The sequence below is a fragment of the Phodopus roborovskii genome, unplaced genomic scaffold, assembly GCF_943737965.1.
Source record: "Phodopus roborovskii unplaced genomic scaffold, PHOROB, whole genome shotgun sequence".
NCBI lineage: Eukaryota > Metazoa > Chordata > Mammalia > Rodentia > Cricetidae > Phodopus > Phodopus roborovskii.
The window spans coordinates 177,259-194,926 of record NW_026126408.1 but is presented as its reverse complement, the minus strand read 5'-3'; the positions used below and the strand labels follow the sequence as shown (position 1 = coordinate 194,926).

General features: G+C 38.5%; 1 protein-coding gene across 1 annotated transcript in view; it reads left to right on the top strand.

The window, feature by feature from the left end:
- The window catches only part of Rock2 (Rho associated coiled-coil containing protein kinase 2), a 94,856-nt gene extending 77,511 nt beyond the window's left edge, over positions 1–17,345 (top strand). Inside the window, exons 24-34 of the mRNA XM_051181622.1 lie at positions 1,942–2,035; positions 2,121–2,215; positions 3,397–3,576; positions 3,726–3,894; positions 4,175–4,345; positions 5,532–5,602; positions 6,252–6,340; positions 6,813–6,891; positions 8,245–8,506; positions 8,597–8,810; positions 14,226–17,345. Coding sequence (XP_051037579.1) covers positions 1,942–2,035; positions 2,121–2,215; positions 3,397–3,576; positions 3,726–3,894; positions 4,175–4,345; positions 5,532–5,602; positions 6,252–6,340; positions 6,813–6,891; positions 8,245–8,506; positions 8,597–8,810; positions 14,226–14,229 — 1,428 coding nt within the window. The 3' untranslated portion in view covers positions 14,230–17,345. The remainder of the gene's footprint in view (positions 1–1,941; positions 2,036–2,120; positions 2,216–3,396; positions 3,577–3,725; positions 3,895–4,174; positions 4,346–5,531; positions 5,603–6,251; positions 6,341–6,812; positions 6,892–8,244; positions 8,507–8,596; positions 8,811–14,225) is intronic.
- Positions 17,346–17,668: the final 323 nt, after the last annotated feature.

The following is a 17,668-nucleotide window of genomic DNA, read 5'->3' as shown; positions in this document are numbered from 1 at the left end:
TTTGTTAACACATTCTAACAGGCTAACTAAAGAAACATTTCAGAAAAAACTAAAACAAAGTAGTTGGTCTTGTGCTGTCACAGTAAGGGGAGTAAATGGTTCACCAAAGGGAGGTACATACACAAGACCTGGGTGCTTGTGCAGATATTAATAAAGCCAGTGCAAAAGAACTCAGTGAATAAATCGTTTTAGAATAATGGGATTTATATGTGAAAGGAATAAAGTTAGATCCTTACTAACTAGGTACATTACAATAAAAATTTTAAGCTATAGAGCATCTATATGACAGAAGACAGCCTAAATATCATAGAAAAGATACTTGTATATATTAAAGAGGGTTACTATTTAGGATACGTACATAGCTTCTATAAATCAGTAAAGTAAATGAAACAATTTAGAAGAAAATTGGTCCAAAGGGACAGCTCAGATACATAGGTGGATACTGTTCTCCAGCAAAAGGCCAGAAGAATGCCATAGCTTTGGAATTCGATTGCATACCTTTCACATGGCTGCAAGTAGAAGCTGAAACTTTAAGTGTCTGGGAAACAGCATTTCCTTTACCATAAATGAAGAATAAATTCAGTATAGTATCTGTAATTTAGTCAGTATATAACAGTTTCTGCTAAATTTTAAGTGTGTGATACCACCCAAAGACAGTCCACACTAAGATAATTATGCTAAAGAAACTAGCACAGTGCTTATAGCTGTTATAAATGCTTACAACAGCAAGCCTGCAAATCTCTATCAGTAAACAGGACTCAGTGGCTACTCTTCCAGAGGACCAGAATTTGATTCCCATCATCCACACAGCAGCTCATAGTTGTCTTATAACAACTGTAGTTTCAGGGTGTCTAACAGCCCTTTCTGGCTTCTGAGGGCACTGCATATACATGCTACAGAGACAGACACTCAGGCAAAATACCTATTTATATACATTAAATTAAAATTTAAAATAGCAGATGTGGTATAGTGCATGGCTGTAATCCCAACATTTGGGAGGTGAAAGCCAGAGGGCCAGAAGTTGAAGAACACCATTGGTTACACAGCAAGGTGGAGGCCAGCCTAGAATATGTGAAACCCTGTCTTAGCAAACAAGACTGTACTAGAAAGTGGAAGTAAACAGAAGTTGGAGCTAAATGAATTATGTCTTTATAAATATCACCAGGGTAACACATTTTGTTCTTTATTTTGATCTCAGGATGACCCATAGTCACAGTCTTCTTCCTGTTTCACCCTCCCAAGTGCTGAGATTAGAGCATTATCTGCCATTCCCACTTAACATCTTAATTCTCACTACCCCTAGCTGCCTGGACCTCACTCTGTTATCAGACTGACTGGCCTTGAATTCATAGATATCTTCCTGCATTTGTCTACTGACTACTAGGTTTAAAGGTGTACCCTACCATGGCAAATTTAATGTACTGAGTCATAATTTTAAAAATCACATTATTTCATGTGTTTATAATGGAAATTTGCAGTATTTGGTTGGAAAATTGAACCTAGAAATTATGATGAAAGGCAGGATAGGAATATAATCTGAAAGGAATATAGAAAAGGGATGTCAGCTTCTTAAATAGAAACTCATTTTTCATTTTAAAGTAATATTCTGAAAGAAACACTAGTTTTTAAACTTACTCTGCATGATCAGAACACAAGCCTTTGTTTTCCCCTTTTCAAATTTTTTTTTTAATTTTTTTAAAGTGGTTTTCTCATTAAAAAGAAAAAAACTACTAAGAGTTTGTGAAAAAAAAAAAGGCAGATTTTTAGTGTTCTGGAATATGTAAGTTTTAAGGGAGCAACAGTTTTATCAAGGTATGTCTGGTGTGGTAATTAATGCAAGGGGAAGTAAAGAGGTGAGAAGTATTATAGGGGGGTCTCTGTTTGGATTAGTTTGACAACTAAAAGTTTGTAAAGTGATACGTGGATTTTTCTTTTTCTTAGCTCGAGGAAACAAACAGAACACTAACCAGTGATGTTGCGAATCTTGCAAACGAGAAAGAAGAACTAAACAACAAGCTGAAAGACACTCAAGAGCGTATGTATTAGCAGGAAGGAGAGCTTACTGTGAACATACCCAGGAGCTGTAGCTGTTGGTGTAATTTTACTGTCTGTCTTTTCAGAACTCTCAAAGTTGAAAGATGAAGAGATTAGTGCAGCAGCTATTAAAGCTCAGTTTGAGAAGCAGCTATTGACTGAGAGGACACTCAAGACTCAAGTACGTACCTCACCAGAATGCAAGTGTGGGTTTGAACATCGTTTTCATTCCTGTCACCTGTTACTTCTAACTCTACAGGGCAGAAGCTCTGCTCATCACATTATCACCATTGTAGACAATTTCCTGGATTCTTTTTGTTGAGTTAGAAGAAACTTCAGCTGCCCCACATTCTCTTCCAATTTCTTGTTATTTGCTAATAGCCTGGAAAGAGTCAGAGGGTCTGATTATTATAGATAACCCCTCTGCCAGCTCCCACGGTTGTATTTGTAGCAAAACATACATGTGCTAGTACTTTTCTCTGTTTTTGGACAAAGTACAGAAGAGGAGGGCTATTTGCCTATTAAAATCTCTCTTCTAATAAAAGTTGAATTAGTAGAAAATGACATCAGATCAAGCATGTAATTTATTGGGAAACACGTCTAGGACCTGGCATATGCTAGGCAAGCATTCTACCCAAGCTATATTCATAGCCTTTCAAACACTTTAAACTATCATCCTCAAAAAATTGAGAATAGAAAACTATTTAGAATACAGGATGGATAATAGTAAAAGAAGTTTATTATTTAAAAATAAAGTAAAAAGTGTTTTTGTGTGAATGTGCATGTGTATATATGTGTGAATTGAGTATATGCATGTGGAGACCAGATACCGCTTCTAATGTCTTCCTATAATCTACTGCCCCCCCCCCCCCCCCCCCCCCCCGCAACAGAAACAACCTGCCTTCATTTGTTTGTGAGCTTGTGTCCAGGGAAGTCAGAACAGAGTGTTGGGTCTACTGGAGCTGGAGCTGCAGTGGTTGAAAGTGCCTGACATGGGTACTGGGGACTGAAGTCAGTCCCTCTGGAAACTGGAAGCAGTTTCAGTCATTGAGCCATCTCTCCAGCCCCTCTCCACCTTGTTTTTTGAGACAAAGTGTCTCAGCAAATCTAGAGCTCACAGAATGGGCAAGACTAGCTGACCCAGTGAACTTGAGGGTTCCTCCCGTCTCTACCTTCCCAGCACTGAGGTTAGAGGCATGTACCACCATGTCTGGCTTTGTACATGGGTGCCAAGGATCTTAGCTCTGGTCTTCCTGACTGAGCTCAAAAGTTTCTTTATAGCCCTGTGTATAGGAAAGGAATTACTGATGAGTTCCTGAGAAAACATCTGCATAATTATTTATTGTCTACTTTTTTTTTAAGGCTGTGAATAAATTGGCAGAGATCATGAATCGAAAAGAACCTGTCAAACGTGGTAGTGACACAGATGTGCGAAGAAAAGAGAAAGAGAACAGAAAACTACATATGGAGCTTAAGTCTGAACGTGAAAAATTGACACAACAGATGATCAAATACCAGAAGGAACTGAATGAAATGCAGGCTGTAAGAATACTCTTACAATGAAAACAATTCTTAAAAACAGAATTATTTCCTTGTCTGTGTGGTTGCAGAATATTTCTATTAGTAATTATTACTGAACTATGACCCACAGTTATAGTATACATCTCATCTGTTAATATATTTTCTTACAGCAAATAGCAGAAGAGAGCCAGATTAGAATTGAACTCCAGATGACCCTGGACAGTAAAGACAGTGACATTGAGCAGCTGCGGTCCCAACTGCAGGCCTTGCATATTGGTATGGACAGTTCCAGTATAGGAAGTGCACCAGGGGATGTTGAGCCTGATGATGGATTTCCAGGTACACATTTTTGGTCAGCCCTCGAATTTAAGTCAGCTGACTGCTTTAAGTTCCGTGACTGACTTTGCTCTTGAGAAAAAGATTGGTCGTTTCTGTAAGGGAAGATCTACTTGCTATAGTAGAGATTTACAAATTTTGGACTTGTTTCATTAAAACGGCCATGTAAATGAAATTCTAATGTTTAGGTATGTAACTCATGTTATATGCAGCTCTCTGTCTTTTAGGCGTTCATTGTTTTCTTCTCTCCTCTCTGCCTTGTTTCTCACTTGTGGGCCTTTAGTCCGTATCACTCAGTCACACACTCTGGAGTCCATGTCCTTCACCTACCAGCGCTCCTCTACTTCTCTCAGTATTGCCACTAAGCCCTCCAGCTCTCACATGCTTCTTGACTCTGACTCTGAAGAAGATTCTTTGCCTTACTTACCCATTTCATCGGAGCCCAATGGTGCAGGTGACATCCTGGAACTCTTCCCATCTTTGGAGTTTTCCCAGCTACTTAATTTTGTCTTTTTGAAAAAAAAGAAAAATTAAAAAACATTAACTAACATCCACTCTCTCCAATATGCTGTGTAGATGCAGGAAAAAACAAAAACCTGTTGCATGAACTGTAAATCAAATTTAAGGAATTTTTCAAATAGCTTGTGATTGTATTTGCTAGATTGTTTGATTTGTGTCAACTTTCCAAACATGAAACAGTATGTTGTAGATCCTTGAAAGTGCATGGCTTCATCTGTTTTCTATATCAAGAGGGACAGTACAGAAAAGAACAAAATCACGTGACCTGTTTCAGAGAATGTGTTCAGGTTTTCACTGAGTATATGTGTTCATAGTGTGCTAAGCCTTAAAAGAGCACAAGAAACAATTTGGCCTGGTTCTTACTCCCAAAAGCCTCACAGGTGAAATGATAAAGAATCCCAAGAGATTCTTTTAGACTCACAGAGTTTCTCACTGGTCTCTCTGGACTCGTTTCCTCATTGCATGAAGGATAGAACTGTGAGGACATAATAGTTCAATTTGTAACGACTTGTAGCATTAGGATATTCTCTTGGATGCCATCCTGACCAAATTTGTTAGAACAGAGTTCAAGGACTTAAGATAATTTTAATGATTTTGATATTTTAGAGCTTAGAAATCTTGGTTATATTATTGTTGCTTGCTAAACAGGTTTGATCTGTGTTATACACAATTAGAATAGCTGTTCTGAAATTGCGTTTTCTGAACACACTCATTTAGAGTGCTTTCTACTCAACAGTGCACATTGCACCTCTAGTTAGTGCATTCTCCACAGGAGGAATGAATGGTTTGATGTAGAGAGTGCAGTGTAAAGAGCTCAGTGGTTCTTGTGCTGCTTTTCTCCTCAATTTTGCCAGTGCATGGATTTAACCAATGCAGTGTTTGATGTTATGATTTGGAGCATTTATTTCTGATGTGATGTGACCTTGGTTTTGTTTTGGATTGTGTAGTATAATATGCTTCTAGTGGTTATGCATTATTATAGTAACCTGGGTGCTATATGATCTAAATTCTAAAGGGCAGATTTGATTGGCTTGTGACTTCCACATTAAAATTTTATTAAATTCTTTGTTGTTGGGGAGAGCATCATTGTTTTTATTTTCAATATATTTGCTTACTTACAGAATCAAGATTAGAAGGATGGTTGTCATTGCCTGTGCGAAACAACACTAAGAAGTTTGGATGGGTTAAAAAGGTAATAAGTGCTTTTTGAATGTGTGTGTGTGGTTTTTTTGTTTGTTTTTGTTTTTTTGTTTGTTTGTTTTTGTTTTGCTTCCAGTTTAACTGTTATCATTTTCCTTCTGGAATGCAATGAATATGCCTGCACATGTGACTGAACACATAAAACTTGCGTATGCTTTCTGGTGTGGACTGATGTAACTTGTTATCTGTGTGGAAGACTTGTACTCTCTAGGTCGTTACTTAAACAGGTTGTAAGGTCATTAAATAGAAGCCTGTTCCTTTGCTGTGTTTGTGTTCTTTGGGAAACTGCTGTAGCTGTGCTAGGAAGACCCTTGATATCTGTGTTACCACAGCTGTTCATTTTGATCAGGGGCGATGCATTTTCATTCTGTGTGTAGATCCCAAAGCTTAAAATAGATCTTGTTTTAGTTTTCATTTGTCTCTTCCCCTCATTTAATTATTTAAAATATCTTCAAATAAAAAATAAAATAAAAATCTGTAAGGAAATCTGTTGCTACCTTAAGGAAATCGTGCCTAAAGCTTAATTATTGCCTTTTATTTACTTTCATGGCATATGACTTTATCACAAATACAGAATTTCTTGTAAAGGAAATACAGCGCATAGTGATTTGATCAATTTCTTCCTTTCCTGTTCTTAACAGTATGTGATTGTAAGCAGTAAGAAGATTCTCTTCTATGACAGTGAACAAGATAAAGAGCAGTCTAACCCTTACATGGTTCTGGATATAGAGTAAGTGTTTCCTGCTGAAGTCTGTGAGAGTAAAAGGAGCTCTGTCACAGCAGCCATGGTGTGACTCACCCTGCTAAGATAGCAGTTCTTTGCAGAAAGAAAGTGGGCGGTGTTTCATAGCTCCTTCATACACTGTTTTCTGAAGAAAGTTCAGCTTGGAAATTTCTCTACCTTAAAAATTATTGAAACAATAAAATAAGCTAGTCAGTTAGTAGCATGCTTTTATTCCTGGTACTTGAAAGGCAGAGGCAGGCGGTTCTCTGAGGGCAACCTGGTCTACAATACTGAGTTCCAGGATAGCCATAGCGAGACTGATCCTGTCTTGAACAACAGCAAAAACCAAGCTAGTCTATGAGCTTCCAACATAAGTCAGTAAAAATAGCTGATTTTAAACTCTTGGTATAAGATGACCAATGTAATATAATCCTTGGGTAATATTTTATTTATTCCTTTATTTAAAAATCTTCTATAGCAAGCTGTTTCATGTCCGACCTGTTACCCAGACAGATGTTTACAGAGCAGATGCTAAAGAAATTCCCAGGATATTCCAGGTAAACTTGCTGTTTTTTCACCCTTAGAGGTGTTCATACTTGCTTTACTTTTCTCATTGGCCTAGGACTACTTCCCACCTTTCCTTTGTCTCATCCCCAGTTGAGATAGTTGGTTCCTTACAGTATGCTGCTTCTGGTTGAAGACAGCTCTGGTCCTAGTGGTTGTGTTTGTGGTTTATGTTATGCTTCTGGGCTTTGTTGGCCCCTTCACAAGATTGGTGGTGGTGATTGTTTTTTAGAGCATGAATTTGTTCCTGTTTTGTTTTTATTCTCTCTCATCTCTGGAACTTTTAAAGTCACTGTCAAGTTGAAAGCTGTAGCAGCACTTTGAAATCAAGCTTTTACTTTTATGGCTTCCATTTTAAAAACTTTAAACCTTAAGGGTTGGAGAGATCAGATGGCTTGGTTGTTAAGAGCTCTTACTGCTGCTCTGCCAGAGCGCCAGGGTTCACACCAGATAGCTCACAAACCACCTGTTACTCCATCTCCATAAGATCCATTGGCCCCTTCTATGGGCTCGTGTGTGTGTGTGTGTGTGTGTGTGTGTGTGCGCGTGCACGCGCGTGCGTGCACACCACACCTTTAAAAATATTATTAAAGCAGACTATAAAAACCAGAGTACTTTGTCTTTTTTTTTCTGAGTGCTTATGCTCTTTAATTCAGACATCTATTTGCATATCTTCTCATTTCCTTTTATCCCTCAACTCTCTAAATATCTTTTAAAATGAAAATGTGCACATAGTTAACCCACTTTTCTATTATTGAGAAATGTAAACAATTACCTTACTTGTCATATTGGGCTTTTATTGTTTGGGAGCGACACTGGAGATTGAACCCAGAGCTTTGACCTTCCACTGAGCTAAACTTCTAGTCCTAAATGTCTCTCCCACCCATTGAAGTGTAAATTTGTCTTTTGTTGGCCCATTTTGATAGGTTTGCAATAGCAAAGTAAGATAGTAAAGCAAAAACAAGGAGGTTCCATTGAAACAGATAAGTTCTTTCTCACATGAGCTCTGTCTTCCCCTCATGTGGTTTAGGCCGCTAGAACTGTTGAGCCAAGTTCTAGCTTACATAAACCCTTGATCAGGTAAACCTAATTAGGTTTGAACTTCAAAGGCCTGGAGAAATGACTCAAAAGCTAAGAACTAGGACTTGGGTTTGTTTTCCAACACCCACATCATCTATATCCCACAACCATCTGTATCCTAGGTCTAGGGGATTTGATGCCCTTTTCTGACCCTTGAAAGTACCAGGCATGCATGTGTGGTACACATACATACATGTAGGCAAAATATTAATAAAATAAAATAAATCTTTATATAACAGTCACTACTGTCCTCCTGGTGTTTATAGATTCTGTATGCCAATGAAGGAGAAAGTAAGAAGGAACCAGAATTTCCAGCGGAGCCGGTGGGAGAGAAATCTAATTATATTTGCCACAAAGGACATGAGTTTATCCCTACTCTTTATCACTTCCCAACTAACTGTGAGGCCTGTATGAAGCCATTGTGGCACATGTTTAAGCCCCCTCCTGCTCTGGAATGCCGCCGGTGCCACATTAAATGTCATAAAGACCACATGGACAAGAAGGAGGAGATAATAGCGCCCTGCAAAGGTGAGCAAGGAAGTGCTTGCTATGCTGTTGCTTGGGCTTGGGTCGGTTTAAACACATTAATTAACTCATTTCAAATAATCCTTTTTGTAGTTTATTATGATATATCAACGGCAAAGAATCTATTGTTATTAGCAAACTCAACAGAAGAACAGCAGAAATGGGTTAGCAGGTTGGTGAAAAAAATACCGAAGAAGCCTCCAGCTCCAGACCCTTTTGCCCGATCATCTCCAAGGGCCTCAATGAAAATACAGCAGAACCAGTCCATTCGGCGGCCCAGTCGACAGCTTGCTCCAAACAAGCCAAGGTAATAAATAAAACAGGGTGACAACATTGAAGCTGTTCTCTTAAAAATTGCTTTTTATGTTCAGACTCAAAACTTGGATAATTATGATTTTCCTTTGCTTGATATTTTAATGAGTCATTGGAAACCAAATATTTTAAACTTGGAGTATATATGTCTTATTCTCTGATGTAGCTAAAAAATATATTTTAGAAATTATACATACTCAGCCAAAACTTAAAAGTGATATTTTATTACTTTTGTATATAATCATACTATTTCCATCATTAATAAGCACGTGGACTAATTAGTGATTTGAAAGATGGCATTAAGATGACATACAGATGTTCCCATGTCATCTGCACACACATGTTGCAAACTTGCTTTAGTCAGGTGATCTGAGAGGCAGAACTGAAGGCTGTTTCAGTTGTAATTTACATAAACAAATGCAAAGGTGCTTCTGATTTAAAGAGCAGTACAGCTCAGCTTGACGTGCACATGCTGACTAACCTGGGCATTGCTTGGAACTGAAGTGTTGGGTGATCTTAATATAGAGAAATGATGAAGCCATTTAATATGGCTTCACTGACTTCACTTCCTTAAACATTTGGATTCAGAAGAGCCATTTCTTGGTTTATTTAGGTGCTAGACATTTATAAATACTGTTTTTCATTGAATGTGAAGGTTTGATTAGCTGATGGACAAAGTGTTGACCTAGGTCAGGGAGTTGATTTCAGATGTTTTGTTGCCTAACACAGGACCTTCAGTATATGAATGATACCATAAATTTCTCATATGAAATTTTCTGGAAGTAATATCTCAAGGAAATCATTTAGAGTGGCAAAAGTAGAATTGGTGCTTCGGTGCAAAAAATGGTTGGATATTTTAAGTGTGCAAAATAAAATTAGCTGGGCATGGTGATGCACACCTTTAATCCCAGCACTTGGGAGGCAGAGGCAGATGGATCTCTGAGTTTGAGGCCAGCCTGGTCTACAGAGTGAGTTCCAGGACAGCCAGGGCTACATAGTGAGATCTTGTCTCAAAACAAAAGGAATGTGGTGAAATGAATGTAAAATAGTGGTGAGTACATGATAGTGACTAAGCTAAAGGCTCTCAGAAGGTTCACACTGAACAGGTTGGATTTAGGAATAATTAATACCTGCACACAGGGCGGCAGGTAGGTCACAACAATTAATAGGCAGACACTATCTCTAAAGGAGGATAGAAAGGGTGCTCATCAGCTATTACTACTCCTAGGTGAGCATGAGTTAGTTCCTAGACTGGCTTCAGGTGGCTCACAACTGCATGTTACCACAGATTCAGGGTATCCAACACTCTCTTCTGGACTTGCACAACTGCACTTGTGCGCGCGCGGGCACACACACACACACACACACACACACTAAATCTTTTTAAAAAATCTTAAAAGAATTGAGAGACAAACACTGAAGGCCATTTTGTGTGTTCCCTTGTAAAATGTCTGAAAATTAAGTTTCTGTTATCAGTATTGTACAACTGTCAATGCACATGTCTTCTGTGGCTCATGCTCAGATTGGGTAAAACTAAAAAGTGTAAGTTTATTGATGGTTCTGAAGTATGTCATGCTTCTAACAGCATGACAGTATCATCCAGTAAAGGTTTCCTGCACACCATGACTTGGCAGAGGGCATAGTGTGCATAGCAGGCTTGCCCAGGAAAGATTGATTGTATAACAACTATTGCCAAGGAACCCACTCACCTCTGAAATGACAACACTGCCACTTGGGATATTTCCAACAAATAGACCTAGGGGTCATATCCAGACAGAGATCTGCTTGTTTCTGTCTCCTAAGTGCACGAAGATTATGTGCCCAAGGACCAGGTATTCAGTTCCAAATAAACTAGTTTCAAAGACTGAACTCTTAGCTGTCAACTCCACTGTTTGACAATGATGAAAGCAGAAATTGATGGCATAAAGATGGATTTGGAAGTGTACTTTTAGTGTTATCTTGGTCAGGAGGTGCAAGTCTTTAATCCCAGCACTTGGGAGATAGGCAGGCAGGTAGATCTCTGCGTTCAAGGGCTACGTAATGAGACCCTGTCTTTAGAGAGACAGACAGACAGACTCAACCTTACTGGGTTTGATTAAAGTTAAGTTAAAGCCATACTCTGTGTGTATATAATGTTCTGTTGTACTGAGACTAGGGCAGGGCAGGGACAGCCAGTAGACGGTGGTAATGTGATCTCTGAGAGAAAGAATGACTCAAGGAATTTTGACTTAATTGTTTTGATATAAGTTTCTCAATGACTTACCAACATCAAAACCAAGTGACAGTGAAAATATGTGGAGAAGAAAAAATTGAATTATATGACTGAGTGGAAAAGAATGAAGGAGATGTTTTAAGGGAAGTCATATATTTGCACTAATAACCAAATGTCTATATATAGTTTTAAACATAAGTTTGCAACACTGGGGAACTAGGGAAATGACCCAGTGGGTAAGAGCACTTGTGCAAGCATGGGTAGCTAGGATTACATACTTGTAATCCTAAGACTTGTGAGGCAGAGGCAGGGGGATCAGGAGGAGTTCAAGGCCTGCATACTAACATTGAGGCCAACCTAGGCTACATAAGACTTTGTCTGGAAAACAAAATAAAAATTCAGGTTATTTAAACATTCAAATAATGAGGCCTTCCTACTTCTACCAGTGATATCCAGATCTTAGAGTGAGGTCTGAGAGGACTTTCCTCCACACAAAGGTTCATAGCTACTGATATGGTAGTCACGGCTGTAACCTTGGGGACCAGAAGTCCATGAGCTCCCTCCCCATCTAAAGGTGACTGTAGTGTCACAATTTAGATCATTTAATAGCAAAGAGTAGATCAGGGGCTGTGAGATAGCTTAGTGGCTAAAGACACCATCCCTCATACCCTGTGACCTTCAGGCAACTTCCATGGCATGTGGGTATGTGAGCACACAATAAGTAAATAAGTGTAATTTTAAAAAAGCAAAAGGTTTATACAATCTGAAGAGAATAGTGTACTAAAATTTTTAATTAAAAAAACTGATTCATCCTCCAGTGTTGTATTCAATCATTTAGCCAAGTTAAATTGACAGTGCCTCTTTCCATGCTTTCTCTTGTCCTAGTTTCCGTATTAGAACATAGCTGTCGTTGACTGCTCAGCAGATGGGGGCCTTCAAAAATTGAGAGAGCTGTGTTTTTCCTGTTGTTCCCTTTCAAAGTTTATCTTTTACGGTGTTATTTATTAAACAACAACAAAAAGCAATGTCAACTGATAATTTAGTTCCTTTTGTACTTCTCAAACGGAAAGTCAGGGTAGCTACATCTTTATCTGGACAGTAGGACTGAGTGTGAAGAATAAATTATATTCTTACCCAGTTAGTCTTGGGTTCCTCCAGAGAGCCCTTCTGCATTGTGCCCAGTTGACATATCACACTCGCACATACCAATGGAGAAATTTCCTGGGTGCTTCTATTGGAGCCGTTGCCATGGTGCTCCTGAAGGGAAACATCATTCTCACGCCCCCATCCCTCATCCCCCCCTGCTGGGATTAAAGGTGTGTGCCACCACAGAAAGGAAACTTACAGTACTCAGCATGTTCCAGCCATAGTACTCTCTTCTACGTTCTACAGTCTATAAAGAACAGAGCATATAAATTTGCCAACCTCCTGTTCCAGATTGCTTGATTTGGCATTTAAAGACTGGGATTGGTCACTTGATGATGTTGATGATGGTGATGATGATGACGATGTTTTTGATTTCTGAAGAAATGAATGGGTAAATCAAAAAATGAATGAGATTTTTAGTGCTTCCGTAGTGCATGTGGCTTGCACTTGGACTTTTCTCCTTTTTTGGACTAGTTTTGACTTTATAAAATGTTTTCAATAGGATATGTTTAAAGAGTAGTTTTCAGAAATATTTCTAACTAGAATTTCTGTGGCAAATAAATGTAAAGGTGAAATGCTATGTTCAGATTCTTCATTGCTATAAATTTTCAGTGATGTTTAAATATTTTATCTTAGAAATTAAGCATGTAGAAATAAGAAAAGGAAAAAAAAAACTCTGGTGCTGTTGATTTATATCAGAAGCTGTATACAGAGAGCTAACACTTAACAGTGTTTTCCATTTCAGTTTGTGAACATAGCATGGATTTGTTTTTTGCCTTTTTCTTCTTCTTCCTTCTCCTTTCTAATTTGCAAAATTAAAACTTTGTAAATCTGTTGAGTTCAGTGAACTGTCTTTCTGATTTGTCTTTGTGGTGCAATGAAATGTTTGCAAGACATGCTATGAACAGTTGTATGCGTTTAAGAAATGTCAAGCCAGGTATTGTGGCACATTTGTAATCCCCACACTTGGGAGATGGGGGCAGAGAAATGGAGAGGCCAAGGTCATCTTTCAGCCTCAGAGTGGATTTGAGGGTAGTCTAGGCTACATGAGATCCTGTCACTGCAACATGTAAGGCTGCAGTTCCCACTCAACAGGCTGTGCCAAAGCTTGTGAGGTCTATGCCAGTGCAGGCTAGTGAGACCCTGCCTCAGAGGATAGAAAAGGAGAGTGTAGAATGATTTGCTAAATAACTAAAGGGAAGAAAATTAAGCTTCATGATTTTAAATCTTCATGTAGAGTAGACTATCTAACAAGTAGTCTGTCTCAATGGAGCATGTTGTGAGGTCATGTACTTACATCCTGTGATATTGTGATCTCTATGTACAGACTTGTGACTGCCTACATATGCATATTATGTGTTTATTCCTCTTTTAGCATCTTTATTTTGTTTTGTGGTAGGGGAGGCTAGAACCCAGAGCCTTGGGCTTGCTAGACAAATGTTGTACCCCTGAGCTGTACTTTTAGTGGCTAGAGACTAGCCCTTTTATTCCTATTTTGTAGATATGAAAAATGTGGCTTGAGGTCCTATAGCTATGTAAAGCCTGACTATGAATTCTGTTTTTTTTTTTTTTTTTTTTTTTTTTTGGCTACATAAGGCAGCTAGTAGTTGAGTGCTGAAACTTGTAGTACAGGCGTTTCTCCACCTTCCTAAGACTGTGACCCTTTACAGTCCTTCATGCTACGCTGTCTCCCAACCATAAATTATTTTCATAGCTACTTCATAACCTTCCTACTATTATGAATCGTAATGTAAATAATTTTTGAGATAGAGGCTTGCCAATGGGATCATGACCCTCTGTTTGAGACCCATTAACCCATTAAATGTTTATGGCCACTATGGGACCTAAAAGTCCATTGTTGTGTTTAGAAAAAAAATCATTGCATGTACTTAATTAAGAAAAGTAACACAATTGAGTATGTTAATGCATGAATTGAGTGTTAGAAATACAGAAGAAATACTAGTTTAGTGATAAAAAGTAAAATGCCTTTTCAGGGAATTTACAGTCTCTTACTTGACTATGTCAGCTGACGTTATTTTCCTTCCTTTCTAGCTAACTGCCTTCTATGAAAGCAGTTACTCAGGTGATTGCATTCTTCCAGCTTCAAGACTGAAACATGTCTCAAAACTAAAAAGCTGTATTCTACTGAGAGACTGACACACCCACTTACACATATTTCCTTTCCCCTGAAATAATTTTAAATCATGGATTTTTCTGGGCTGCTTTGAAACAAGTTGAACAACAGTGATTGGTGAGTACAGTGTCATGCAACTCTTCAAGACTTGCTTCCTAGAGCTGTTGGCACAGAAGGACTGAGAAGAGTTCAGAAAGATCACACTTTGGCTTCAACAGAGGGTTTTCATCTGTACATTAGCCAAAAGGATTTGGGAGTGGACCCCACTACAGTGATGCTGACTGCATCTTTAAGAAGTGACCATGATGTTATGTTCATGTATGTATGTATGTACATATGAGTTGAGCCTCATATATATACACACACCACCACACATAAAAAAACACATTGTACTGTAATACTGCAAGAAGGTATTTTTAACTTACCGTTTTATTTTTTTATACACATTAATCAGATATCATTACTTCAGTTGCAACTATGCACTTGTATAAAGCCATAATGTTGGAATTTATATCCTACCTGATAGGAGATGCATGTTTGTGTAAACAGTAACTGTAACAAGATGTTTGAAGTTAATTATTCCAGTTTCCTAATGCTTGTTGTAGGCAACTTTACCCATTTTGAATGCCTTAATTTAATTTTCTCCCCCTCTCCCCCCATCTCAACCCTTTTTGGTATTTAAGAAAAGAAAGAACACGTGTTTACCAGCTCTTAGGATACAGCTCACTTTGTGGGGAAAACAGTGCATCTTTTACACACAGTAGTTTGTCAGCGTCAGCCTATTTGGTCTGTGGCAGTTTTTAATGTATTTGGTCATAGAAACAACAACGGTTGTATTGAAACTAATGTGTGTGATGTACATCTGTTATTTTTTCATCCCTTTTTACAGACTTCAGCTAGTCTGTGACTACAAAATAGTTCCTTTGCTTTGAACTTGCTGGTTACCCTAGATGTGTTATTATTTATGGTAAAGGTAATTTTTCACATTTTCATTCAAGATTCAAATATAAAAAAAAAAAAAACTTAACAAGTACTGTAGATATATTTTAATATTTAAATGTGATCCCTGAAACAAACAGCTGTATGGCGGTGTATCAGCTTTGGTATCTGGGAAAAGGCATCCTCAAAAGTGCTTGCTTTGATTCTCGTTGCTCAGTGCTGTTGAGGTTAGAGAGCAGCTGGGACTTATCCTGTAGTGCTGCAGAGTGCAGCAGTAACAGCGTCAGACTCTGCATATGCCAAGTTCAGTTGCCTAGGGTTTCTGTGAAGCTAGTGACATTTGACATTGCTTCCCTCTGGGGTCACTGTAGAGATGGTGTAAAAAGTCTGATCTTCTTTATAGATTCTATTGTGGAAGTAGTGGCCTTTGGCCTACTGATATACTAAATCCCAATTCTGTGACCTGAATTCAGATGGCCCAGTTGCCTCTTTCATTCCGTCTGTTAAGACTAGATGTGCATGCCATTTCCCTGGAAGCAGCTGTGCTCTGTAGCTCTAATTCAGAACACAGCTTCCTTCCTTCCTTCCTTCCTTCCTTCCTTCCTTCCTTCCTTCCTTCCTTCCTCCTTCCAGATTTAAAAATGAAAATATATAAAATTTATATAGAAAAACTATTTCCATTCATTAGAGTTGTTTAAAAGGAGACTGAATTAATATTTTATATAAAGATTTTGTTACACTATGGGAGGTTCTATCCTATTCTGAAATTGGAGAGTATATATATATATATTTTTAATAAACTTTATTAAGGTAAAATGTCAAGTTTACACATGAATAATTGAAGTATTTGAGTAAAAAAAAGCAGAAGTTTAAATTTGGATGCTGTGCGTGTATATATGTATTAGAATTTGGAGAATCATGGTGTGATTCAGCAACTGTATGTGACACTTAATGTGAAGGATTCAGGGGAATAAAACATTCTGAGGGGTAAAAAAAAATCTCTCCATGGAGCTTTTTCACATACGGTTTAATGTGGGGATTTATAAGGTCATTTGTCCAACTAACAGAATTTCGAGTAAAAAAACAAACTGTGACCTTAGGGAAGTATTTGCTTTTCCCGTTGTCATTTGTGTGTGTGTAGGTGCACATACCTGCCATTTCTCTCCCCAACCCAGCAGTCACCACAGCAGTGGCACACTAACTACATTGTGCCGTTTCACTCTTTCTTGAGCCCCAAATCTTCAGGCTTATGATTTTCAGAGCAAATGTTACTTCCTTTATTCAGTTTGTCCCAAGCCACAAATACCTCCAGTTGGGACCTCGAAGAAATGGAGTGTTTTGTGGAAATAAAAAAGGGAAGTAAAAATTACTGGTGAAAATTAATATAAAATTAAATTTTAAGTGTTGCTTTTAGAAAAGCAAGATTTTTTTTTTTTTTTTTTTAAGTGCAGTTGAAAAGTTTCAAATGCCACAGCTAGCTAAAGGATGGTGAGCTAGTAATCCCAAGGAAAGCCTGGTGTTTCTGGCCAGCCTTTGAGAGGCCATGGGCCCAACAGAGGCTTTGTGTCATCATGTGTAGATGTAGTAAGAAGTGCTTGAGCTTCGGTTCTTGCTGCTGCTGTCAGTCTGTTAGGATTCCCAGGGTGCCGTGGAGAAACTCAGACACTAATCAACCTCATAGGGATGCTCTGAGCGGCTGAACCCCACATAGAACAAAGCTTCTGAGCTTGCTCTCAGGCCCTCTGACTGCTACTGAACTGACTCTCCTTGCCTGCCTGAAGGTGGCTTCAGTTCCCTCCCTGGCTTGTGGAGATGCCACGCCAACTTAAAGCACTTTGACAGGCACTGTATGACAGTGCTGAGTGTTGTGCCCTGTGGCCTCACCCTGTTCCCTTCCCTGTGGTGACTTTTGTTTGGAACTGTAATAAGTTATAAACGGCATGATTTAAAGAGTCATCTTGGATCACCTGAACATTTAAAAAAAAAAAAATACCCTCTTGATTTATTTTTTATTTTGTTGCATCTTTGTAGTAATGTAATTGTATTTTTATGCCTGCTTTTTGTTTAAGAAAAATAAATAAAAGAACCTAAGATGTAAACATCTTTCTCTGTGAAGTAGTGTGGAGTGCTGCAGCTTCTTAACCTGTCCCTAAAGGATGTGGATAGAAGGGGGGGTGACTTCATCAGAGAGAGACCCTTCTTTCTGCCTTAAGTTCTGCAGTCTGCCTCTGAGTTATTCTGGGCTTGTAGACTTACACATCTGGGTCAAGGTTGGGAGGGTAGAATGATGGGTGATGTCATTCTGTAAATATGTTTTTTATATTTGTTAATGAATAAAGCACTATTAGCCAATAGGAAAGCAAGATAGGACTAGGAGACAAGGAGGAGAGAGAAAAGAGTAGGGAGGAGGTCCAAGATGGAG